The sequence below is a fragment of the Oncorhynchus clarkii genome, chromosome 23, assembly GCF_045791955.1.
Source record: "Oncorhynchus clarkii lewisi isolate Uvic-CL-2024 chromosome 23, UVic_Ocla_1.0, whole genome shotgun sequence".
In the NCBI taxonomy this organism is placed as follows: Eukaryota; Metazoa; Chordata; class Actinopteri; order Salmoniformes; family Salmonidae; genus Oncorhynchus; species Oncorhynchus clarkii.
This window is the reverse complement of record NC_092169.1, coordinates 33,186,893-33,214,442: the sequence shown is the minus strand read 5'-3', so window position 1 is coordinate 33,214,442 and position 27,550 is coordinate 33,186,893. Positions and strand designations below refer to the sequence as shown.

Sequence of the window (27,550 nt, the reverse complement as noted above, 5' to 3'; positions counted from 1 at the left end):
CATAATCCTGTCTCAGATTTCTACGGACAATTCCTTCGAATGACTTGGTTTTTGCTCTGACATGCACTATCTACTGTGGGACCTTATATAGACAGGTGTGTGCCTTTCCAAATCATGTCCAATCAATTGAATCAATTTGTAGAAACATCTCAAGCATGATCAATGGAAACAGGAGCTTGAGCTTAATTTTGAGTCTCATATCAAAGGGTCTGAATACTTATGTAAATAAGGTATTTCTGTTTTTTGTTTTTAATGAATGTGCAAACATTTCTAAAAACCTGTTAAAGCTTTGTCATTATGGGGTTATCAATTTTAGAGCAAGGCTGTAATGTAACAATATGTGGAAAAAGTCAAGGGATCTCAATACTTTCCGAATGCACTGTACCATCTCCACAGAGGAACTATACTTTAAACAGAGTAGTACTGAATAATCCCTTTCACTAATGTATTCTTAACATGAACTTTGTAATGGAAATCACATATCTTGCACTAAGTCTATGATGCAGCCACTATCTCGCACCACTCTGTAAGACCACAAAACCACACCTACAAAGCTGTACAGAGAACTGTAGACTACTGAATAATAGATTGTCAATTTTGTAGTTTCTTATACTTGTCTTTTCTTTACTAGCACTGACTTTGCTGAGAGCCTTTATTGACTTACGATGACTGAGATATGTGGTTGTCCTACCTAGCTACCCGGAGGAGAGTGTCTGCTAAATGTAAATTAAGCCTTATGACATCCCTTTTTTCCCATTTATTTTACAGTAAGTGTGAACATAACGATAGAAACATCACACCGCCACAGTATAACACTCCCTTCCTCTTCCTTCCACCATCCATTCCTCTGTCTGCCAATATTCTCTTCTTCTGAGAGTCAAATTAGTAAACTTGACTGAAACGTTAGCTCAGGTTACAAGTGCACCAAACTCCCAGGTGATGTGGAAACACAAAGTCCTCATTGGCAGAGAACTGTCATGGTATGTGTCCCAAGTGGCACCCTATTGCCTATGTAGTGCACTACTTTTTTTTTATTTTATTTTTTTTACCAGAACCCATGAAAAGTAGTGCACTACATAGCCAATAGGGTGCCATATGGGACACAAGACACAGTCATGGAAATGGTCATAAACACGTTCCTGCCAAAACGCTGTCTCTGTTGACGTTGGCTGATGGGATGTCTGAAAACATTACTTTTGTGTAATAACTTCACATTTCACTGTCTGTAATTGAGGGGACGGTCACCAAGTGCAGTCCGTCATTTTAACTTCAACTGTACTCTTTCTTACACGGCTCAGGCTCTTCAACAACTACTATACTGAACAAAAATATTAACGCAACATGCAACAATTTAAACAATTTTACAAGGAAATCAGTCATTTGAAATAAATTCATTTGGCCCTAATCTATGGATTTCACATGACTGGGCAGGGAAGCAGCCATGGGTGGGCCTGGGACGGCATAGGCCCACCCACTTGGGAGCCAGGCCCAGCCAATCAGAATGAGTATTTTACAGACAGAAATACTTATTACATTATTACAGACAGAAATACTCCTCAGTTTCATCAGCTGTCCAGGTGGCTGGCCTCAGACGATCCCTAAGGACAAGAAGCCGGATGTGGAGGTCCTGGGCTGGCATGGTTACACGTGGTCTGCAATTGTGAGGCCTGTTGGACGTACTGTCAAATTCTTTAAAATGACGTTGGAGGCGGCTTATGGTAGAGCAATGAACGTTAAATTATCTGGCAACAGTTCTGGTGGACATTCCTGCAATCAGCATTCCAATTGCACGCTCCCTCAAAACTTGAGACAACTGTGGCATTGTGTTGTTGGACAAAACTGCACATTTTAGTGGCCTTTTATTGTCCCCAGCACAAGGTGCACCTGTGTAATAACCATGCTGTTTAATCAGCTTCTTGATATGCCACAGCTGTCAGGTGGATGGATTATCTTGGCAAAGAAGAAATGCTCACTAACAGGGATGTAAAAAAATGTATGCACAACATTTTTGAGAAACAAGCTTTTTGTGCATATGGAACATTTCTGGGATATTTTATTTCAGCTCATGAAACATGGGACCAACACTTTGCATGTTGAGTTCATATTTTTTTTCAGTATAAAACAAAATAATAATGGTTTGCTCATTGAATCAACAAGGTCATTGGTTGGCTTGCTGTGCTGGGGTGGCCTGTTGTGGGATGTGTGGGTGGGTGTTGACTCAAGTGTTACTGTTAACAGTTAACCTGTAGCATTGATTCAAGAAAGAAAGAAACCAGGATTTATTTTCAGAATGAAATACATCCTTGAAAACCGTTCGCAATTGTCTTGCTTTTGTTCTCCTTAATCTTTGCCACTCCCTAATTAACAAGGCTTGAATGCTTTGCAAACCAAAAGGAATTCTTTCAACAGGCGACTCGCTTTGAAATGTGCACCAATGAAGTATTTTGTTCATTATTATTTTTCAAAACAATGCGTATTATTCACACCATGCCAATAACTTGAGACAAATATAGGGTACAATGTGAAAATAAAGACATTTATACCCCAGATATTTAGCCTACTAAATGATGAGTACACAGAGCCTTGCTTGGCTTATTAAATCATTACATGCTCTTTTTCATTAGAAATCAATGCCATTGTAATGTGACAGACATCAGGTAAAAGTTTAAATGAATGCCTTGCCAGAATGGTGTACTACATGTTAACACTGTCAATACATTCCACCATGAAGACTAAATCAACAATTAAAGTTGGAATAAATGATACTTCTTTTTCTGGAACACTTCCTTAATGGCTTGAACATACCAATAACGTTTTCCTGCCGAGACCAAGTGCAGACCGATTTTACATGTAGGATTGCCTGAAGATGTCGGCAGTCAGACAGACATCAACAGCGTGCTGAACGATTGATATATGAACAGGAGATCTACATCCAGTACAATGTGTGTGAGACCCTTAACATTCCAGCCAAACTGTGTCACAGAGAGAAAAAAAACATGATCACTTTCTTGGCCAACCCGTCAGGTTAGCAGCAAGCACGTTGACAATCAATCTGTTTCTGTGTCATAACCAGCAACATCTTTATTCACAGTCGAGTTCTAAAAAACTAAAACATATGACTGTATTTATACCCACAGGCAAAAAGATGAGTAGACCAATATCCCTTTGGTGAGAGAAAACCCAGATGGGAGATGCCACAGATAAGAGTAGAGTTCACCCACACAGTCAGCTGCTAATTGATTCCATCTCTCGCTGGAATAGGGAATACTAACAGGGCAGCCCGTATGCATAAAGCAGCACATCAGAGTAAGTGCTGATTTAGGATCAGGTCCCACACTGTCCATGCAATCATATTCATTATGATCTATATTTGCCATGTACAGTGTTTGTAGTGTAGATTCTGGAATTATTTGTCGATATATTCTGTTGATTGTGCTTATCATCTTTATTCTGTCTTTTGATTCTGTTTACTGTGGGTGCACCATTTCACCAAATCAAATTCAGGGTATATTTAAATGTACTTGTTGAATAAAGGTGATTTTGATTCTGAAATCATATTGAATACCATGATTACATGGACAGGGGGACCTCATCCTAGATCAGCACTCGTACTCTGAGAATACAGGCCCAGGTGCATTTTACTAGGAAGTGTTCAAAATCAAACATACAATCCAGCTTCTGCCCTATAGGCCTAGAGCTTCGGTCCACTGTGGCTTGGAATGACTCTACATTATTTGATTAACACGAGTAGTAGATAGACCTAGTCTTATTTCACACAGTTAAAACCCTCTGAGCCACAGCCTGCTTTCCTGGCTGCCTTGCCTTAGCCCCTGAGAGCCTTAAAACCCCACTGGAGAGATAGGGTTGCGTCCCAAATGGCATCCAATTCCTTGTATACTGCACTGCTTTTGACCAGAGCCCTATGTGCCCTAGTGCACTATAAAGTGAGCCTTGTCAGGCTTTATCTATCTGGCCCTTATCAGCGATTAGAGCAGCAGCCCTCTCTCTGCTCAACGATCGTTTATTAAATCTCCTGCACCGTTAAGGTTCAGGGCACAGTCATCTTAATCAGTGCTTTAATGGGTCTATAACCAAAAGTGCAGTGTAGTTCAGCAGTGTCAGTGGCTAGATTGGCAGTGGCTGGCTCAGTGGCTAGATTGGCTGTGGCTGCTAAATAAAGAAGAGAAACTTACATAGCTAGCTCTAACTTGACACTAGACTAGGCACATTAGGCAGGTTTAGGCCATGTTCCCAATGACACCCTATTCCCTATATAGTGGACTACTTTTGACCTGGGCCTTGATTGATGGCAGGATGTGATGAAAGAGGCAGTTCATTACCCAAGTGAAGGGCAGTGGAAAGAAAGATGAAAATATCAAATTGTCTGACAATTATACCACAGGGGAAATGGATTCTCTTAATTCTCCCTCTATCCTTAATAACTGTAAAATGGTTGAACGTGATGTGGAACATCGCAAGACTTCCGGGGAGCTGAAGTTTGGGGTTTGAGAAGTCAATGAGAGAAGCAAAACATTTTTTCTGTAGTTCTCGAAATCGAAAGGCACAATCTAGATTCGAGCCAATGTTGTAAGTAGTTTAACATGTTATTACTCCAACCTCGTGAAAGTGACAAACTGACATGTTTTCATTATCGTAAAAAAAAAAAACTTATATCAAAGGACTGCCTTTGATTTGATTCCTTGTGCATGCGTAGTCCGGCACGAGAAGACCGTTAGACCTGATGACATGTTTCAACGCACGAGCTTAGCTAGCCAACGTCGCCCTGACATGTCCTACAAGTGGGATCTGGGATTTCTGTTGGAGAAGCAGTTTCTGCCTATCTTCATACTGTACTGTCTTAGGTGACGTGCAGAGGGTGGCAAATGATAAAATTGCGAACAAAATTACAGATCAAGTTTATTAGAGAGGCTCTTCTGGGAAACATCTTTAATTCTCTTTTTACATCAACATTTATTTGGCTCTGCAAGCACGCAAGCACACACACACACACACACACACACACACACACACACACACACACACACACACACACACACACACACACACACACACACACACACACACACAGAGTGTAATTAAACTACAGTTCCCTCCCTGCTAGTGCTACTGTACAGTTCACTCTGCTCCCGTCCCACAGCAACTAACACATCAACACATTCCACTCCCTTAGGGAAAAAAACACATTAATTTGACAACATGTGAAGCAATATGTGAAACAATGTGATAACATTAATTTCACATGAGATCATGTGCTTAAATGTTGTCACATGTAGTTTTATGTTAAATAAATGTGACATGGGGATGCAACATTTCAACATGAGATACCATTAAATGACACGCAACAACATTTAAGCACATGAAAGCCCAAAATAATTTACTTTAAAAGGCATAATTTACATTCATTCAATTAAACAGTCATGGTCCCCTGCAGGTTATGTTTAGTTCCCACTTTGTTCCAAAGACGTTTTTAGGACATTCTTAGAATGTTGTGTCATGGTGCCCTGGAGGTTTTTGTCTAGTTGCGGTGAAAATATGGTAAATCTACAACCAATTACAGTATTTTTACAGCTAAATTAAGGTATTAATGTTAAAGGACAGTACAGTATGCTGCTTACTTAAGACTCAACCACACTTGGGATTTGAACTCACAACCTCTGGGTTTCTAGCTACTTGAAGTTTCTGCTGAGTCACAAGGTCTATGGACATATTGATATATTTATCACCATTCAGTCACACGATCTTGTGATATTTCACATGTGAAAATGTGTTTTTGGAACACTTCGTGACATTTCATGTGTTATCACTGTTTAGCTAAATAATGAGCCCACCTGGGATTTGAACTCAACCTCTGGGGTTTGGTGTACGCTGACCTTTCTGCTGCGCCACAAAGTCTGTAGCATTTGCATACACATTCATTACCTATAATACATCTCTGCACTTAGCAATAGTGTCATCTGCACTGCTATTTTAGTTAACAGTTATTCTGAATATTCTCTCATCATTGATTTGATTGACTTATTTCAGCAATTTGAGGGTTTTATGTATAGATGTCTAATGTTGGTGTATAGTTGTCTAATGTTGGTTTAATATTATACATTAATCACTATGATAAATATAATATTTTTTCTTGTGTATTTTTGAACTAAGCTGAGATTTACTTCGAAGTCAAAAGTGTGAACAACAGGTGAATTCTGTTGTTGAGATAGACATGGTGGTGTAACAGGAAGAGCACAATACTGTGAACCAAGAGGCTGTGAGTTCAAATCCAATGTAAGGACAAGTTACTGTTTAACTAAACATAAACAATGTAGTCAAATAAGTTGAAAACACTATGCTCTTTGCAGGGTATTACCTGTGAAATCTCATGTAAAAATGTGTATACACATGTCAAAGGTTATGCGGTCACATGTGAAACTTCATGCAAAATATCATCACGTGAAGTGTTAAAAAAACACATGGTTTCACGTGGAAAAACTTAGAAATGTCACATGTGAAATCATATGATTTTCCACATGTGAAATCATGATCTGACATTTATCATGTTTGCCTTTGTAGATGACATCGATAACACATTGCATTCATCATGTATTTTATATAAAGCCACAGACTAAGGCACACAACTCTGTCTTCATACAGGAGCAATGAGAGAACCAGGCAGGCATTATCCATCACTATGAAACACCTGCAACACAATGGATGGCTTCATTTTCTCTTGAAGCTTAGAGCGGAGAGCCTAGAGGATTCCACTACTGAAGAAGATACTATTCAAATGTTCACGAAAAGAAAAACAGGGGAGCTACTTCCAATAACACTTGACTTCTACTGAACAATGACAAATCCCCAAATTCCCTTATTAGCCCGACACAGTACAATGCCATTAGTCTGAAGTAAGAGAATGATGCATACATTTACATTGTAACATTGCTTAACAATACCCCTTATGACATTTGATTTAATAATAATGTTATCAATTTCCAAATAAGAAATATTAGCCTAATATTAACTCTATGATTAATTCAGCTTGCCGACAGATGGGGGAGGGGGTATTTGTTTGATCCTCTATATTTAAGAGCAGTCTGTAGAATTCCGATCATATCCTGTGTCTAGAGTAGTAGTGGTACTGTACTTGTGTTTCTCTTGCCTGCAGTCCCCTGTGATAAGTGATACTATATGTTCCAGTCTTCACCTGAGGCCTTCTTTCCCCCACCTCCACGTGCACTTTGTGTGTGTGTCTGTGTGTTTGTGTAGTTGAGTGTGTATATATATACACAGTACCAGTCAAAAGTTTGGACACACCAACTCATTCAAGGGTTTTTCTATATTGAATTTTTTTTCAACATTTTGGAATAATATTGAAGACATCAACACTATGAAATAACACATATGGAATCATTTAGTAACCAAAGAAGTGTTAAATAAATCTAAATATATTTTATATTTGAGATTTTTCAAAGGAGCCACCCTTTGCCTTGATGACAGCTTAACACATTCTTGACATTTTCTCAACTAGCTTCATGAGGTAGTCACCTGGAATGATTTTCAATTAACAGGTGTGCCTTGTTAAAAATTATTTTGTGGAATGTCTTTCCTTCTTAATGCGTTTGAGCCAATCAGTTGTGTTGTGACAAGGTAGGGGTGGTATACAGAAGATAACCCTATTCGGTAAAAGACCAAGTCCATATTATGGCAAGCACAGCTAAAATAAGCAAAGAGAAACGACAGTCCATCATTACTCTTAGAGATGAAGGTCAGTCAATGCGGAACATTTTCAAGAACTTTGAACGTTTCTTCGAGTGCAGTCGCAAAAACCGTCAAGTGCTATGATGAAACTGGCTCTCATGAGGACCGCCATGGGAAAGGAAGAAACAGAGTTCCCTCTGCTGCAGAGGATACGTTCATTAGGGTTACCAGACTCAGAAAATGCAGCCCAAATAAATGCTTCACAGAGTTCAAGTAACAGACACATCTCAACATCAACTGTTCAGAGGAGACCACGTGAATCAGGCCTTCATGGTTGAATTGCTCAAAGAAACCACTAGTAAAGGACACCAATAATAAGAAGAGACTTGCTTGGGACAAGAAACACGAGCAATGGACATTAGACCGGTGGATATCTGTCAGTGATTTATTTAGAATTCAAGGCACACTTAACCAGCATACCTACCACCGAATTCTGCAGCGATACGCCATCCCATCTGGTTTGCACTTAGTGGGACTAGGGTTGCAAAGGGATAATTTCCAGAATTTTCATGGAAATTTTCCTTGGGAAGTTAAGCCCTGGAATTGTGTGAATTTTGCTTAAATTCATCAAAAAAGTTAGCTTATAACAGTGAACCTTTTTTGTGGGTTACACAATTCTAGGTCTTGTGGCATATTTTGGTTAAACTATCCCCAATTCAATGGAATTGCAACACACACTTAACTATTTATCTGTACATAGAATTTAATGGTTTAAAAAAAAAAAAAAATTCTCATCTTTACAGGAAAATGCCATGGGCACTATCAAATCAAATTATTTGTCACGTGCGCCGAATACAACAGCTGTAGACCTTACAGTGATAGTGCAAAAAAGGTATTAGGTGAACAATAGGTAAGTAAAGAAATAAAACAACAGTAAAAAGACAGTTAAAAATAACAGTAGCGAGGCTATATATAGTAGCGACACTGGTTAGTCGGGCTGATTGAGGTAGTATGTACATGTAGATATGGTTAAAGTGACTATGCATATATGATGAACAGAGAGTAGCAATAGCGTAAAAGAGGGGTTGGCGGGACACAATGCAGATAGCCCGGTTAGCCAATGTGCGGGAGCATTGGTTGGTCGAGCCAATTGAGGTAGCATGTACATGAATGTATAGTTAAAGTGACTATGCATATATGATACACAGAGAGTAGCAGCAGCGTAAAAGAAGGATTGAGGGGGCACACACTGCAAATAGTCCTGGGAAGCCATTTGATTACCTGTCCAGGAGTCTTATGGGGGTAAAAACTGTTGAGAAGCCTTTTTGTCCTAGATTTGGCACTCCGGTACCGCTTGCCATGCGGTAGCAGAGAGAACAGTCTATGCTTGGTCTAAAGTGGAGGAGTCCTACCCTCACATCACACCCGTTGTCTGTGCTGCTCATGCATAGAATCTGCTCCTCAAGGACATCATGGCACTGAAAACAATGGATACCCTCTACAAGAGAGCCAAGGAAATGGTTAGGTATGTGAAGGGTCATCAAGTTACAGCAACAATCTACCTCACCATGCAAGGTCAGAAGAAATAGAGCACCACATTGAAGCTGGTGTTGTCATCATGTTTGACAGTCTCCTGGAGGGGAAGGAGTCTCTCCAAGAAATGGCCATATCACAGTCTGCCGATATGGACAGCCCCATCAAGAGGATCCTCCTGGATGATGTATTTTGGGAGAGAGTGGTAAGAAGCCTGAAACTCCTGAAATCTATAGCAGTAGCCATTGCACGGGATGAGGGAGACAATGCCAACCTGTCTGATGTTCAGACTCTGCTTGCAGATGTAAAAGAGGAAGTCTGCCCTGCCCACTTCACTGTTGCTCCAAGCAGAGGAAACTGAAGTTCCGAAATACATCAAAAAGTGTGATGACTTCTGCCTGAAGCCCATACACGCCGCAGTGCACATGTTGGACCCCAAGTACGTTGGCAAGAGCATCCTGTCTGGTGTAGAGATCAACAAGGCCTATGGTGTCAACACTACCGTGTCTCGCCACCTTGGCCTGGATGTCTGGCGAAGTCTGGCGAAGTACACTTCCAAGCAAGAGGTTTGGGATGGAGATGCAATATGACAGTCGTGCCAACATATCTCATCAGCCACCTGGTGGAAGGGACTTTGTGAATCTGAGGCACTTTCCCCTGTTGCCTCCACCATCCTCCAAATCCCACCAACATCAGCCGCCTCAGAGTGCAACTGGTCTGATTATTGCTTCAAAGGTTTTCTTTTTCCAAGCTATACCAAGGGTGCTCAAGCAAACAAACAGCAGAGACCTGAGTACACTGTCCAACCTGGAACTGAGTGAGTAGTGTTTGGTCTGATGCTATTTTGAATGCCAAGAATAAAAAAATAAAAAATAAAGTACATTACAATTATATATTTTATTTTGTGTGGACTGAATGCTGAGTTAAGGCTGCCAGGCTTGCAAGGACAGGCCAAATACAAATTCAATTAGCACGAATGTGTGAAGTAAAAGGTGTCGAGGCCTTTGAGCCCAACAAGTGGCAGGAGTCTTTGAAGCATCCTCTGAAGCCCCCTCCTGCTGTTCAAAGACCATTCACTGGCATTTTCTACAAGAAATCTGCCTCCAGAAATAAAAGCTTCTCCCACGTGGGTGTGACACCTACTCCCGTTACCTGCTGCTTGGATTCCACCTGGCGATCTGTTCACCGTCTGCCCTGGCCTGTCTCCCCCTGTCTGGTACAGGTACCCCCACCACACTCACCCCTCACTCCTGAGCATTCACTCGCCTCCAGCATTCAAGCACTGTAGGGGCGAGTGACTCTGAACTTTATTTATTTATTTTTATTTATCTTTATTTAACCAGGTAGGCAAATTGAGAACAAGTTCTCATTTAGAATTGCGACCTGGCCAAGATAAAGCAAAGCAGTTCAACACATAAAACAACACAGAGTTACACATGGAGTAAAACAAACATACAGTCAATACTATTGTAGAAAAATAAGTCTATATACAATGTGAGCAAATGAGGTGAGATAAGGGAGGTAAAGGCAAAAATAAGCCATGGGTGCAGTAATCTGTGAGCTGCTCTGACAGCTGGTGCTTATTAAAGCTAGTGAGGGAGATAAGTGTTTCCAGTTTCAAAGATTTTTGTAGTTCGTTCCAGTCATTGGCAGCAGAGAACTGGAAGGAGAGGCGGCCAAAAGAGTAATTGGCTTTGGGAGTGACCAGAGAGATATACCTGCTGGAGCGCGTGCTACGAGTGGGTGCTGCTATGGTGACCAGTGAGCTGAGAAAAGGGGGGACTTTACCTAGCAGGGTCTTGTAAATGACATGGAGCCAGTGGGTTTGGCGACAAGTATGAAGGCAGGGCCAACCAACGTGAGCGTACAGGTCACAGTGGTGGGTAGTATATGGGGCTTTGGTGACAAAACGGATAGCACTGTGATAGACTGCATCCAATTTATTGAGTAGGGTATTGGATGCTATTTTGTAAATGACATCGCCGAAGTCGAGGATTGGTAGGATGGTCAGTTTTACGAGGGTATGTTTGGCAGCATGAGTGAAGGATGCTTTGTTGCGAAATAGGAAGCCAATTCTAGATTTAACTTTGGATTGGAGATGTTTCATGTGAGTCTGGAAGGAGAGTTTACAGTCTAACCAGACACCTAGGTCTTTGTAGTTGTCCACATATTCTAAGTCAGAACTGTCCAGAGTAGTGATGCTGGACGGGCGGGCAGGTGCAGGCAACGATCGGTTGAAGAGCATGCATTTCGTTTTACTTGTATTTAAGAGCAGTTGGAGGGCACGGAATGAGAGTTGTATGGCATTGAAGCTCGTCTGGAGGGTTATTAACGCAGTGTCCAAAGAAGGGCCAGAAGTATACAGAATGGTGTCCTCTGCGTAGAGGTGGATCAGAGAATCACCAGCAGCAAGAGCGACATCATTGATGTATACAGAGAAGAGAGTCGGCCCAAGAATTTAACCCTGTGGCACCCCCATAGAGACTGCCAGAGGCCCGGACAACAGGCCCTTCCGATTTGACACACTGAACTTTATCAGAGTAGTTGGTAAACCAGGCGAGGCAATCATTTGAGAAACCAAGGCTATTGAGTCTGCCGATGAGGATGTGGTGATTGACAGAGTCGAAAACCATGGCCAGGTCAATGAATACAGCTGCACAGTATTGTTTCTTATCGATGGCGGTTATGCTATCATTTAGGACCTTGAGCGTGGCTGAGGTGCACCCATGACCAGCTCTGAAACCAGATTGCATAGCAGAGAAGGTGCGGTGGTATTCGAAATGGTCGGTAATCTGTTTCTTGACTTGGCTTTCGAAGAATTTAGAAAGGCAGGGTAGGATAGATATTGGTCTGTAGCAGTTTGGGTCAAGAGTGTCCCCCCCTTTGAAGAGGGGGATGACCGCAGCTGCTTTCTAATCTTTGGGAATCTCAGACGACACGAAAGAGAGGTTGAACAGGCTAGTAATAGGCGTTGCAACAATTTCGGCAGATCATTTTAGAAAGAAAGGGTCCAGATTGTCTAGCCCGGCTGATTTATAGGGGTCCAGATTTTGCAGCTCTTTCAGAACATCAGCTATCTGGATTTGGGAGAAAAAGTAATGGGACTTATAATGTCGAGCCCCAAGTCATTATATATACAGTGGGGCAAAAAAGTATTTAGTCAGCCACCAATTGTGCAAGTTCTCCCACTTAATAAGGGTCTGGGTCTTTCAGCATGACAATGATCCCAAACACACCGCTCGGGCAACGAAGGAGTGGCTTCGTAAGAAGCATTTCAAGGTCCTGGAGTGGCCTAGCCAGTCTCCAGATCTCAACCCCATAGAAAATCTTTGGAGGGAGTTGAAAGTCCGTGTTGCCCAGCAACAGCCCCATAACATCACTGCTCTAGATCTGCATGGAGGAATGGGCCAAAATACCAGCAACAGTGTGTGAAAACCTTGTGAAAACTTACAGAAAACATTTAACCTCTGTCATTGCCAAAAAAGGGTATATAACAAACTATTGAGAAACTTTTGTTATTGACCAAATACTTATTTTCCACCATAATTTGCCAATAAATCAATTAAAAATCCTACAATGTGATTTTCTGGATTTTTTTTTCATTTTGTCTGTCATAGTTGAAGTGTACCTATGATGAAAATTACAGGCCTCTCTCATATTTTTAAGTGGGTGAACACAATTGGTGGCTGACTAAATACTTTTTTGCCCCACTGTATATATATAAAACTATTGTGCATTTTGCTATTTGCCTCATGACTCCTGCATACTTTGTTCACTACAAACTTTATTTACCCAACCGTGGGACAGACTATGTTTGTTCTCACACTCGGGACTCTGACAATCTATTGTTTACACAGACATTTGGCCTCCCATCTCATTCTAACCACCTCTCGCCGGCTTTGTATTCATGTTACCTTATGAAATTGCTGTACAATATGATCTTGTTGCCATCTGATGCACATTCAGATGTCATAAATCAGCACTGCAGATCTCTCCCTGTCCTATGCCGTGCCTTGATTATATTACTGTTGATTATATCTGGAAATGTGCACATACACCCTGGTACAGCTACTGTTGCTAGCCCCAATTCAGACTTGTGCTCTGATATCTGCTTCACTGCTTTCTGCTTTCGTGAAAGCCTGGGTTTTCTACACGCTAACACTAGAAGCTTATTACCTAAAATGGATCAACTGAAAGTGTGGGTTCACAGCTCCAATCCAGATGTGTTGTCCATTACTGAGACGTGGTTAAGGAAGAGTGTTTTGAATACTGATGTTAACCTTTCTGGTTATAACCTTTTTCGGCAAGACAGATCTTCCAACTGTTGGGGAGTGGCAATCTTTACCAAGGATCACCTTCAGTGCTCGGTTGTCTCCACCAAGTCTGTCCCCAAACAATTTAATTTGCTGCTTTTAAGCATTAAACTTTCAAATAGCTCTTGACTGACTGTTGATGGGTGCTATCGTCCTTCATCAGCACCGACCTGTGCCCTACCTGCCCTAAGCTCTCTCCTGTCCCCTTACACTAAGTCTGAATTTGTCCTGCTTGGCGACCTAAACTGGGACATGCTTAAACCACCTACCAAGTCCTAAAGCAATGGGACTCCCTAAATCTTTCTCAGATTATTACCAATCCCACAAGGTATGACTCCAAACACCCAGAAAAGGCTACTCTCCTCGATGTTATCCTCACAAATAATCCTGATAGGTATCAGTCTGGCATTTTCTGTAATGACCTTAGTGATCACTGTTTTACAGCCTGTGTTCGTAATGGCTGCTCAGTGACATGACCTGTCCTGATTTGCCATAGACGTTTGCTAAACAACTTTAATGAGCAAGCCTTCCTTCATGAACTGGTCTCTGTAAAATGGTATAGAATCAGCTTGAACCCTTCTGTCGAAGACAGAAGAATGGCATTTGGCGAAAGGCTCGGCATATGCATACTCAGGCTGACAAAGAAGTGCACTCAGGCTATCCGGGAGGCCAAAGTTAGTTACGTAAAGGAGCAGTTCTTTCTCTGTCGGTTTAACCCCAAGAAGTTCTGGAAAACAGGTAAAGACCTGGAAAATAAACCCTCCTCCCCACAGCTGCCCATGCCCCTTAATATTGATGATGTGGTTGTTACTGACAAGAAGCACATCGATGAGCTCTTTAATCACCACTTCATTAAGTCAGGATTCCTATTTGACTCAGCCATGCCTCCTTACCCGTCTACCATTTCCTCAACTCCCACCCCTTCTAATGAGACTATCCCGATGCTGCTCCCTCCTTTTCCCCTGCCCCGCTACAAAGTTTCTCCCTGCAGGCAGTCACTGAGTCCGAGGTGCTAAAGGAGCTCCTTAAACATGACCCCAAAAAACTATCTGGGTCAGATGGTTTAGACCCTTTCTTCTTTAAGTTTGCTGCGCCTATCATAGTCAAGCCAATCTCCAACCTTTTTAACCTGTCTCTCCTTTCTAGGGAGGTTCCCATTGCTTAGAAGGCATCCACGGTTTGTCCTTTATTTAAAGGGGAGATCAAGCTGATCCTAACTGTTATAGGCCTATTTCTATTTTGCCCTGTTTATCAAAAGTGTTGGAAAAACTTGTCAATAATCAACTGACTAGCTTTCTTGATGTCTATAGTATTCTCTCAAGTATGCAACCTGGTTCAGCTCAGGAAATGGATGGGTCACTGCAACCTTAATGGTCCTCAATAATGTCACCATTGCCCTTGATTCTAAGTAAAATTGTGCTTGGCCAAAGCTTTTGATACAGTATACCATTCCATTCTTGTGGGCAGGCTAAGGAGTATTGGTGTCTCTAGCGACTGGAACGAGCTGCAACAAACACTCAAACTGGACAGTTTTATCTCTTCAGTCAAAGACTCTATCATGGACACCTTCTTGCCCTTTGTGCTATTGTCTGTGCCCAATAATGTTTGTACCATGTTGTGTTGCTACCATGTTGTTGTTATGTTGTGTTGCTACCATGCTGTGTTGTCATGTGTTGCTGCCTTGCTATGTTGTTGTCTTAGGTCTCTCTTTATGTAGTGTTGTGTTGTCTCTCTTGTCGTGATGTGTGTTTTGTCCTATATTTATATTGTCTTTTTTACATTGTTTTTTTTATCCCAGGCCCCCGTCCCCGCAGTAGGCCGTTTGCCTTTTGGTAGGCCGTCATTGTAAATAAGAATTTGTTCTTAACTGACTTGCCTAGTTGTCACGATCGTTGAATGAGGAGGACCACAGCGCAGCGTGCTGAGCGTACATATTCCTTTATTTCGTAAGACGCCGACAAAAACAATAAACCATACAAAAACGACTGTGAAGCTTAAGGGCTATAGTGCTACAAACAAATGCAACCTCCCACAAAGAAAGGAGGGAAAAGGGCTACCTAAGTATGGTTCCCAATCAGAGACAACGATAGACAGCTGTTGCTGATTGAGAACCATAATATAGAAATACAAAATCATAGAAAAACAAACCATAGAATGCCCACCCCAAATCACACCCTGGCCAAACCAAAATTATACATTAAAAGGCTCTCTAAGGTCAGGGTGTGACACTAGTTAAATAAAGGTTAAATAAAAGGTAAAAGGTTTATGTTTCTTTCTCCATATGATATGGGAAATATATCCAATGCAAAAGAACTACTACATTTAAATGATATTAATATTAATTTGAATATATTTCCGTTAATTCCCACTGAAAAATTCCACCTCTGAATAGTCCCCAAAATGTGCAACCCTAAGTGGGACTAGCATTTGTTTTTCAATAGGACAATGACCCAACACACCTCCAGGCTGTGTAAGGGCTATTTGACCAAGAAGGAGAGTGATGCATCAGATTACCTGGCCTCCACAATCAACTGACTTCAACCCAATTGAGATGGTTTGGGCTGAGTTGGGCCACAGAGTGAAGGAAAAGCAGCCAATAAGTGCTCAATATATGTGGGAACTCCTTCAAGACTGTTGGAAAAGTATTCCAGGTGAAGCTGGTTGAGAGAATGCCAAGAGTGTGCAAAGCTGTCAACAGAATCGAAAATAATCTAAAATATAAAACATATTTTGATTTGTTTAACAACTTTTTGGTTACTACATGATTCCATATATGTTATTTCATAGTTTTGATGTCGTCACTATTATTCTACAATGTAGAAAAAAAATAAAGAAAAACCCTTGAATGAGTATGTGTGTCCAAATATTTGACTGGTACTGTATGTCTCTGTGCACGTCGTCTCAGTAGTCTGAACTTCAAGGGCAACAAGGAAAGACACCCCGTGGCTCCCAACAAAGGCAAAGGCTCCCAGCTGTAACCAGAAACCATCATCTCTCTCCACATAGCTTTACCCCAGGCAAGATTGCAACTCCAAGCCCTGCTCTGATACGATGACACCATCGTAAAAATAAAATAAAATGTTACCCCCCTACTCCCCAATTTCTTGATATCCAATAGCAATTTTTTTCTCATCGCTGCAACTCCCCAACGGGCTCAGGAGAGGCGAAGGGTCCTCCGAAACATGACCCACCAAGCCTCGCTGCTTCTTAACACATGCTCGCTTAACCCAGAAGCCAGCCACATCAATATGTCAGAGGAAACACCATTCAACTGACGACTGTAGTCAGCTTGCAGGCGCCCGGCCCCCACAATGAGTCGCTAGAGCACCATGAGCCAAGGAAAGCCCCATTGGCCAAAACCTCCCCTAACTTGGACAACACTGGGCCAATTGTGCACCACTCTATGGGACTTACGGTCACAGCCAACTGTGACACAGTCTGGGATCGAACCCCAGACTCTATTGACGTCTCAACACTGCAATGCAGTGTTTTAGACCCCTGTGCCACTCGGGAGGAGACACCATCCTTTTAATGTTCCCTAACACAGCTAACAAATATGCCAGGATAGCAGTTTTACTCTACTGTAGCCTAATGGCGAAAAAAGGAAAGAGGTGTGAAAAAGAATTAACACTTTTAAATCACTAAGTAGAGTATTGCAATATTATTTTTTACAATATTATATAGATTCTATGACTGCAAGTATTAATTTTGTTAAAACGTTTTTGCCAGGTACTTAATGTTAGCTAGCACTTGTCGGCTGAACCATCACCAAAACTTTGGTATTTCTCCTCCTACAGCTTGGCCACAATCTTCTTTTTAAATGGTGAGCCAACATGTTTTCAGCACTTTTATTTCCATGACTGATCAAAACTAATTTTTATTACAGTGGGGCAAAAAAGTATTTAGTCAGCCACCAATTGTGCAAGTTCTCCCACTTAAAAAGATGAGAGAGGCCTGTAATTTTCATCATAGGTACACTTCAACTATGACAGATAAAATGAGAAAAAAAATCCAGGTAATCACATTGTAGGATTTTTAATGAATTTATTTGCAAATTATGGTTGAAAATAAGTATTTGGTCAATAACAAAAGTTTATCTCAATACTTTGTTATATACGCTTGTTGGCAATGACAGAGGTCAAATGTTTTCTTTAAGTCTTCACAAGGTTTTCACACACTGTTGCTGGTATTTTGGCCCATTCCTCCATGCAGATCTCCTCTAGAGCAGTGATGTTTTGGGGCTGTTGCTGGGCAACACGGACTTTCAACTCCTTCCAAAGATTTTCTATGGGGTTGAGATCTGGAGACTGGCTAGGCCACTCAAGAACCTTGAAATGCTTCTTACGAAGCAACTCCTTCGTTGCCCGGGCGGTGTGTTTGGGATCATTGTCATGCTGAAAGACCCAGCCACGTTTCATCTTCAATGCCCTTGCTGATGGAAGGAGGTTTTCACTCAAAATCTCACGATACATGGCCCCATTCATTCTTTCCTTTACACGGATCAGTCGTCCTGGTCCCTTTGCAGAAAACAGCCCCAAAGCATGATGTTTCCACCCCCATGCTTCACAGTAGGTATGGTGTTATTTGGATGCAACTCAGCATTCTTTGTCCTCCAAACACGACGAGTTGAGTTTTTACCAAAAAGTTATATTTTGGTTTCATCTGACCATATGACATTCTCCCAATCTTCTTCTGGATCATCCAAATGCTCTCTAGCAAACTACAGAGGGGCCTGGACATGTACTTGCTTAGGCAGGGGGACACATCTGGCACTGCAAAATTTGAGTCCCTGGCAGCGTAGTGTGTTACTGATGGTAGGCTTTGTTACTTTGGTCCCAGCTCTCTGCAGGTCATTCACTAGGTCCCCCCGTGTGGTTCTGGGATTTTTGCTCACCGTTCTTGTGATCATTTTGACCCCACGGGGTGAGATCTTGCGTGGAGCCCCAGATCAAGGGAGATTATCAGTGGTCTTGTATGTCTTCCATTTCCTAATAATTGCTCCCACAGTTGATTTCTTCAAACCAAGCTGCTTACCTATTGCAGATTCAGTCTTCCCAGCCTGGTGCAGGTCTACAATTTTGTTTCTGGTGTCCTTTGACAGCTCTTTGGTCTTGGCCATAGTGGAGTTTGGAGTGTGACTATTTGAGGTTGTGGACAGGTGTCTTTTATACTGATAACAAGTTCAAACAGGTGCCATTAATACAGGTAACGAGTGGAGGACAGAGGAGCCTCTTAAAGAAGAAGTTACAGGTCTGTGAGAGCCAGAAATCTTGCTTGTTTGTAGGTGACCAAATACTTATTTTCCACCATAATTTGCAAATAAATTCATAAAAAATCCTACAATGTGATTTTCTGGATTTCTTATTTTGTCTGTCATACATACATCTATGATGAAAATTACAGGCCTCTCTCATATTTTTAAGTGGGAGAACTTGCACAATTGGTGGCTGACTAAATACTTTTTTGCCCCACTGTATGTCTCTCTGTTGTGCTACAGCAGACATAGTGAGCAATATGTTTGGAACATTGAATTGTAATACATTTACATTCGTAATAAATCGGGTACACCCATCTAGTACCAGGTCAGACCCCTCTTTGCCTCCATAACATCCTGAATTCTTTGGGGCATGGAAACATTGCTGAATTGGTATTAAGGGACCTAACGTGTGCCAGGGAAACCTTCCCCACAACCTTACACCACAGACACCAGCCTGTACCGTTGACACCAGGCAGGATAGGGCCTGTTTGTGGCCCTGATGTTCGCTTGCATGATTCTTGCCATTCTCCTTCGACCTCTCACCTACGAGCTGTTTTCACCCACAGGACTGCCACTGACTTGATGTTTTTCATTTGTCGCACCATTTTTGGTAAACCTTAGACACTGTCGTGCGTGAAAATCCCAGGAGGCCGGACGTTTCTGAGACACTAGAACCGGCGCGCCTGGCACCGACGATAATACCTTTGCTCAAAGTCGCTTAGGTCACTTGTTTAGCCCATTCTAACTTTAAATTGAACAGTAACTGAATGTCACCAAATGCCTGCTTTATGTAACAAGCCACAGCCACACTGTCTGTTGGTGTGAACCATTATCATGAACAGGGTGGTGTACCTAATGAACTGGCCACCGAGTGTAGAAACGCAATACATATAGTATTGGCACCCAAGTATCGTGATCATATTGTATCGTGAGGTCCCTGGCAATTCCCAGCCCTACTAAGGACTGTTCTGGAATCTGCCCAAAAACACGAAATAAAATTCTACTTCCCAAATCAATGCCTGTTCCATGCTCTCCTTCAACCGCTCTTAAACTATGATTGTCAGAAGAGCTTATCACAAATTGTGAGTCCCAAATGGCACCATATTCCTGATATAGTGCACTATATCAGGAGTATGGTGCCATTTGGGACATACAAATCCTTTTCTCAGAAAATGTAACGTTCAATATTCATTGTCAAGCTTAACATAAAAGTAAATATTGTTGCCCTGAAGCGACTCCCATGGCATTGTTTCAGTGAACAGCAGTCATCTATCAACATGTATTTAAGGCAATACTCAGAAATTGTGCGAGATGTGGTTTGAGTCAAGGCCTGAGTCAAGGCATGCCTTACATGGACCATTCAAGCACACAAGATCACGATGGTCGTACGAGGCTATAAATTCTCTACAATAATGCAGCGAATGGAGCGCGAAAAAAAAAAGAATTAGATAGGATTATTATGAGATGATTATAACTGATTAGGCATTATAAAGGGGTCATACATGCTCATGACATGTCTTACACTGTGTCATAACTGCCTAATAACGCATTATACCTGTTGGCTTTAAGTACCTACATTTATTTTAGGAAAAGCTGTTTGCCTACCGATAGTGGCCACAGTATCGTCCTTGCCCTGAGTGAAGACCACCACTCGTTGTCTCTTCTTGTTGACCTTCGGCAGGCTCTGGGCCCTCCTGGCAATCTCTGCAATGTCATCCGTCTGTGGAGAAATTATATGATTGGGTTGAAATAGCAAGAACCTGCCACATTAACCAAATGAATACACCACACGGCCTGACTGTGGTGTCCATTATGGCGCTGCAGGGAATAGCGTCCGTGTTACGGGCTCCTGACCAATTGTGCCATTTTCAAATCAAACTGTCACATGCGTCGAGTACAACAGATGTACCGTGAAATACTTACCTTACCGTGAAATACTTACTTACAAGCCCTTAACCAACAATGCAGTTAAGAAATATTTACTAAATAAACAAAAGTTAAAAAAATAAAGGAGCAACAATTAAATAACAGTAACGAGGCAATATAAAGGGGCACCGGTACTGAGTCAATGTGCGGGAGTACAGGTTAGTCAAGGTAATTGAGGTAATATGTACAGTACCAGTCAAAAGTTTGGACACACCTACTCATTCAAGGGTTTTTCTTTATTTTCACTATTGTAAAAACACATATGGAATCATGTAGTAACCAAAAAAGTGTTAAACAAATCAAAAATATTTTATATTTGAGATTATTCAAAGGAGCCACCCTTTGCCTTGATGACAGCTTTACACACTCTTGGCATTATCTCAACCAGCTTCATGAGGTAGTCACCTGGAATGCATTTCAATTAACAGGTGTGCCTTAGTTAATTTGTGGAATTTCTTTCCTTCTTAATGCATTTGAGCCAATCAGTTGTGTTGTTACAAGGTAGGGGTGGAATACAGAAGATAGCCCTATTTGGTAAAATACCAAGTCCATATTATGGCAAGAACAGTTGCCATAAGCAAAGAGAAACGACAGTACAACATTAGGGCTCCCGAGTGGCACAGCGGTCTAAGGCACTGCATCTCAGTGCGAGAGGCGTCCCCACAGATCCTGGTTAGATTCCAGGCTGTATCACAACTGGCCGTGATTGGGCATCCCATAGGGCGGTGCACAATTGGCCCAGCGTCGTCCAGGTTAGGGTTTGGCTGGGGTAGGCGGTCATTGTAAATAAGAATGTGTTCTAAACTGACTTTCTCAGTTAAATAAATAAAAATACATTTTAGACATGAAGGTCAGTTGCAAAAACCATCAAGCGCTATGATGAAACTGACCTCTGCTTGAGAGAATGCCAAGAGTGTACAAAGCTGTCATCAAGGCAAAGGGGGGCTACTTTGAAGAATCTCAAATGTAAAATATATTTTTGTTTGTTTAACCTTTTCATACGTGAGTTCCAAATGGTTGCCCTAGCGTGAGTTGTTTTATGCTCGCTGCCTGCTAATTACATTTAGGATATGTTTCAACATGTGAATTTAAAATAATTTTCTAACAAGTTATATTTTCTAACAACAGTTTAAATTGAGGTGTGTTCTTTCTCCTCATTAATTCACATAAAAGTGGCCCATTTCAGTGATAATTTATGTTTGAGGCTTTAATGAGCCGGACAAACTTCTCTCTTCGAGAAGAGCCCGAGCACTTCACCAATGTTTGCGCAGACCAAGTATTTGCCCAGTCTTGCATGAAATGGAACATTTTCTTGCTGGCACTCTCATTGCCTTCCTTGTTGTTTTCCTTACAAATAATAACTTTAGACGTGTGTGCATTCCTATCAAAGTAAGTTCCTTATTTTCTTTATATCGTGTTGTCGTTTCTACTGTAGGCGCATATATATGTATATAACATAATGTATTTACAGTTTTATTCACGTTTTCAAGTACTGGTTACAAATAATGCATTCCGATTATTGCATATATTGTAATGGACACCTATGATGTGTGTAAAATAATTTGTTGAATGTTGTACTGATTATAATAAGCTAATGCTAAGCTATTTGCCAGCTATGTGAGGCACCATGTTTGTTGACATTATACAATGCATTCTGGGTGACATTATACAATGCATTCTGTCAGACCAAAGATGTTATAATGAGGTGAATGAATGGTTCACTCATCTTTCGGGTAAACTTCCGGGAGTGAATGAAGGGAAGTGAATGATCATAGACGACACACCCCCTTCAACATGCATAGTATAAACAGACCAAACTCATCTCGTCTCCTGTTATTATCTTTGGTTGTTGTGAAAAAAACAAACATGGCGGCGGGCACAAACTACCCATCGATTATTTTCGATTTCTAGAAAGTGTTTTACTCAATTATTTTGATAAATTGTGACCTCACCCGTGATGTGATTAGTTATAAATAGTAATTGCTATTAGCTAATTCATATTGTAGTTTCTGTCGCTCGAGAGTTATAAAAATAGGAGACTGCTTGTGTTACGTCAATCTTTCCTCAGTTAGCGTTAGGACAAATGTAGCCTACATTTTCAGATTTGGATGTTTGTGTTATGCTTTAGCTAATGTCTGAACATTGCATCCAAAAATAAACTGGTCACAGTCTGGACATAACTTTGTTAGGACTGTGTTTGTTCAAAATGTTTGTGAAAAAACAGTATGGCCAGCTCAAATGCTGATTGTTGCGTCAATCGAAACTGGACGTTCTAATCACACCGGTTTGAGCATACGTTGCAGGGACCACTGTAGAACTGTATTTCAGAATAATAGTAGAGAGAGTAATTTATTTCAGCTTTTATTTCTTTCATCACCATCACAATCCCGGTGGGTCAGAAGTTTACATACATTCTCTGGGATTCTCTGCCTCTAACCCTATTACAGGGGCTGAGTCACTGGCTTACTGGTGCTCTTTCATGCCGTCCCTAGGAGGGGTGCGTACTTGAGTGGGTTGAGTCACTGATGTCATCTTCCTGTCTGGGTTGGCGCCCCCCCTTGGGTTGTGCCGTGGCGGAGATCTTTGTGGGCTATACTCGTTGGCTTTGTCTCAGGATGGTAAGTTGGTGGTTGAAGCTATCCCTCTAGTGGTGTGGGGGCTATGCTTTGGCAAAGTGGGTGGGGTTATATCCTTCCTGTTTGGCCCTGTCCGGGGGTATCATTGGATGGGGCCACAGTGTCTCCTGACCCCTCCTGTCTCAACCTCCAGTATCCAGTATGCTGCAGTAGTTTATGTGTCGGGGGGCTAGGGTCAGTTTGTTAAATCTGGAGAATTTCTCCTGTCTTATCCGATGTCCTGTGTGAATTTAAGTATGCTCTCTCTAATTCTCTCTTTCTTTCTCTCTCTTGGAGGACCATGCCTGTCAACCTGGCATGATGACTCCTTGCTGTCCCCAGTCCACCTGTCCGTGCTGCTGCTCCAGTTTCAACTGTTCTGCCTGCAGCTATGGAATCTTGACCTGTTCACCGGACGTGCTACCTGTCCCAGACCTATTATTTGACCATGCTGGTCATTTATGAACATTTGAACATCTTGGCCATGTTCTGTTATAATCTCCACCCGGCACAGCCAGAAGAGGACTGGCCACCCCTCATAGCCTGGTTCCTCTCTAGGTTTCTTCCTAGGTTTTGGCCTTTCTAGGGAGTTTTTCCATTTTGTACCTGTTTCCTCCAAGCATCTTCACAAGGTCCTTTGCTGTTGTTCTGGGATTGATTTGCACTTTTCACACCAAAATACGTTAATCTTTAAGAGACAGAATGCGTCTCCTTCCTGAGCAGTATGAGGTCTGCGTGGTCTCATGGTGTTTATACTTGCGCACTATTGTTTGTACAGATGAACGTGGTACATTCAGGCGTTTGTAAATTGTACATTTTCTCATGATGTCAAGCAAAGAGGCATTGAGTTTGAAGGTAGGCCTTGAAATACATCCACGGGTACACATCCATTTGACTCAAATTATGTCAATTAGTCTATCAGAAGCTTCTGAAGACATGACATATTTTCTGGAATTTTCCAAGCTGTTTAAAGGCACAGTCAACTTTGTGTATGTAAACTTCTGAACCACTGGAATTGTGATACATTAAATTATAAGTGAAATAATCTGTCTGTAAACAATTGTTGGAAAAATTACTTGTCATGCACAAAGTAGATGTCCTAACCGACTTGCCAAAACGATAGTTTGTTAACATGAAATTTGTGGAGTGGTTGAAAAAACAGTTTTAATGACTCCAACCTAAGTGTATGTAAACTTCCGACTTCAACTGTACGTCTCGTGTTTGAGCCGCTGAATTGCGACTCCACTTTGTCTCTATTCTGACACTTTGCTTGTTTGATTGCCTTACGCAGGGAATAACTACACTGCTTGTATTTGGTCATATTTCCAGTCACCTTGCCAAGATTAAATGCAGTGGTACTTGCTTTCAGCTTTGAGTGAATGCTGCCATCAATCCAGGGTTTCTGGTTAGGGAAGGTTTTAATAGTAACAGTGGGTACAACATCTCCTATAGACTTCATTATAAACTGGCTCACCGAGTCAGCATATACATCAATGCTATTATCTGAGGCTACCAGGAACATACAGTGCCTTGCGAAAGTATTCGGCCCCCTTGAACTTTGCGACCTTTTGCCACATTTCAGGCTTCAAACATAAAGATATAAAACTGTATTTTTTTGTGAATCAACAACAAGTGGGACACAATCATGAAGTGGAACGACATTTATTGGATATTTCAAACTTTTTTAACAAATCAAAAACTGAAAAAATGGGCGTGCAAAATTATTCAGCCCCTTTACTTTCAGTGCAGCAAACTCTCTCCAGAAGTTCAGTGAGGATCTCTGAATGATCCAATGTTGACCTAAATGACTAATGATGATAAATACAATCCACCTGTGTGTAATCAAGTCTCCGTATAAATGCACCTGCACTGTGATAGTCTCAGAGGTCCGTTAAAAGCGCAGAGAGCATCATGAAGAACAAGGAACACACCAGGCAGGTCCGAGATACTGTTGTGAAGAAGTTTAAAGCCGGATTTGGATACAAAAAGATTTCCCAAGCTTTAAACATCCCAAGGAGCACTGTGCAAGCGATAATATTGAAATGGAAGGAGTATCAGACCCCTGCAAATCTACCAAGACCTGGCCGTCCCTCTAAACTTTCAGCTCATACAAGGAGAAGACTGATCAGAGATGCAGCCAAGAGGCCCATGATCACTCTGGATGAACTGCAGAGATCTACAGCTGAGGTGGGAGACTCTGTCCATAGGACAACAATCAGTCGTATATTGCACAAATCTGGCCTTAATGGAAGAGTGGCAAGAAGAAAGCCATTTCTTAAAGATATCCATAAAAAGTGTTGTTTAAAGTTTGCCACAAGCCACCTGGGAGACACACCAAACATGTGGAAGAAGGTGCTCTGGTCAGATGAAACCAAAATTGAACTTTTTGGCAACAATGCAAAACGTTATGTTTGGCGTAAAAGCAACACAGCTCATCACCCTGAACACACCATCCCCACTGTCAAACATGGTGGTGGCAGCATCATGGTTTGGGCCTGCTTTTCTTCAGCAGGGACAGGGAAGATGGTTAAAATTGATGGGAAGATGGATGGAGCCAAATACAGGACCATTCTGGAAGAAAACCTGATGGAGTCTGCAAAAGACCTGAGACTGGGACGGAGATTTGTCTTCCAACAAGACAATGATCCAAAACATAAAGCAAAATCTACAATGGAATGGTTCAAAAATAAACATATCCAGGTGTTAGAATGGCCAAGTCAAAGTCCAGACCTGAATCCAATCGAGAATCTGTGGAAAGGACTGAAAACTGCTGTTCACAAATGCTCTCCATCCAACCTCACTGAGCTCGAGCTGTTTTGCAAGCAGGAATGGGAAAACATTTCAGTCTCTCGATGTGCAAAACTGATAGAGACATACCCCAAGCGACTTACAGCAGTAATCGCAGCAAAAGGTGGCGCTACAAAGTATTAACTTAAGGGGGCTGAATAATTTTGCACACCCAATTTTTCAGTTTTTGATTTGTTAAAAAAGTTTGAAATATCCAATAAATGTCGTTCCACTTCATGATTGTGTCCCACTTGTTGTTGATTCTTCACAAAAAAATACAGTTTTATATCTTTTGAAGCCTGAAATGTGGCAATAGGTCGCAAAGTTCAAGGGGGCCGAATACTTTCGCAAGGCACTGTATCTCCGTCTACGTGATCGATGCAATCTTGAAGCGTAGAATCCGATTGGTCAGACCAGCATTGGATAGACCTAAGCACGGGCGCTTCTTGTTTTAGTGTCTGCCTATAGGAGTGGAGCAAGAAGATGGAGTCATGGTCAGATTTGCCAAAAGGAGGGCAGGAGGGCCTTGTATGCATTGCGGAAGTTAGAGTATAAATGGTATAAATGCTTGAGCGTGTTACTCGCTCATGTACAGCAATCGATATTCTGATAGAATTTAGGTAGCGTTGTACTCAAATTAGCTTTGTTAAAATCGGCAGCTACAATAAATGCCTCAGGATATATGGTTTCCAGTTTGAAAGTCCAGTGAAGTTCCTTGATGGCAGTCTTGGTATCCGCTTGAGGGGGATATGGCCGGCTGTGACGATAACCGAGGAGAGTTCTCTTAATACGGTCGGTATTTGATTGTGAGGAATTCTAGGTCAGCTGAACAAAAGGACTTGAGTTCCTGTATGTTGATACAATTACACCACGAGTCGTTAATCATGAAACATACCCCCCCCCCCCGCCCTTCTTCTTACCGGAGGGATGTTTATTCCAGTCAACGTGATGCACTGAAAATCCCTTTGGCTGTATAGACTCCGACAGCATGTCCCCAGCTAGCCATGTTTCCGTAAAACATTGTATGTTACAATCCCGGATTTCTCTTTGGAAAGCAACTCTTGCCCAGATTTCGTCGACTTTGTTAACTAGGGACTGGACATTAGCGAGTAATATACTCGGGAGCAGTGGGTGCGCATTCGAAGCCTCACTAGAAGACCGCTCCAGCACCCTCTCCTCTTGCGGTGTTGTTTTGGCCTCTGGAATCAGTTTAAATGCCCTGGGAGGCGCAGACAGATGATCCGCTTTGGGAAGTCGTATTCCTGGTTGTACTGCTGGTTGTGCTGGCAAGTTGAAGTCTCTCTGATATCCAATAGTTCTTCCCGGTTGTAGGTAAAAACACAATGTTTTCTGGGCTAACAATGTAATAAATAATACATAAAAGACAAAATACTGCAGTTTCCTAAGGAATAGAAGCG

The 27,550-nt window shown here is 41.7% G+C and overlaps 1 protein-coding gene across 3 annotated transcripts in view; it reads right to left on the bottom strand.

Moving 5' to 3' along the window:
• The window catches only part of LOC139381546 (adenosine kinase-like), a 285,897-nt gene that overhangs the window by 7,360 nt on the left and 250,987 nt on the right, over positions 1-27,550 (bottom strand). For all 3 annotated transcript variants that reach the window (XM_071125174.1, XM_071125172.1, XM_071125173.1), the window contains exon 9: positions 20,410-20,524. In XM_071125174.1, the coding sequence (XP_070981275.1) occupies positions 20,410-20,524 (115 nt within the window). The remainder of the gene's footprint in view (positions 1-20,409; positions 20,525-27,550) is intronic.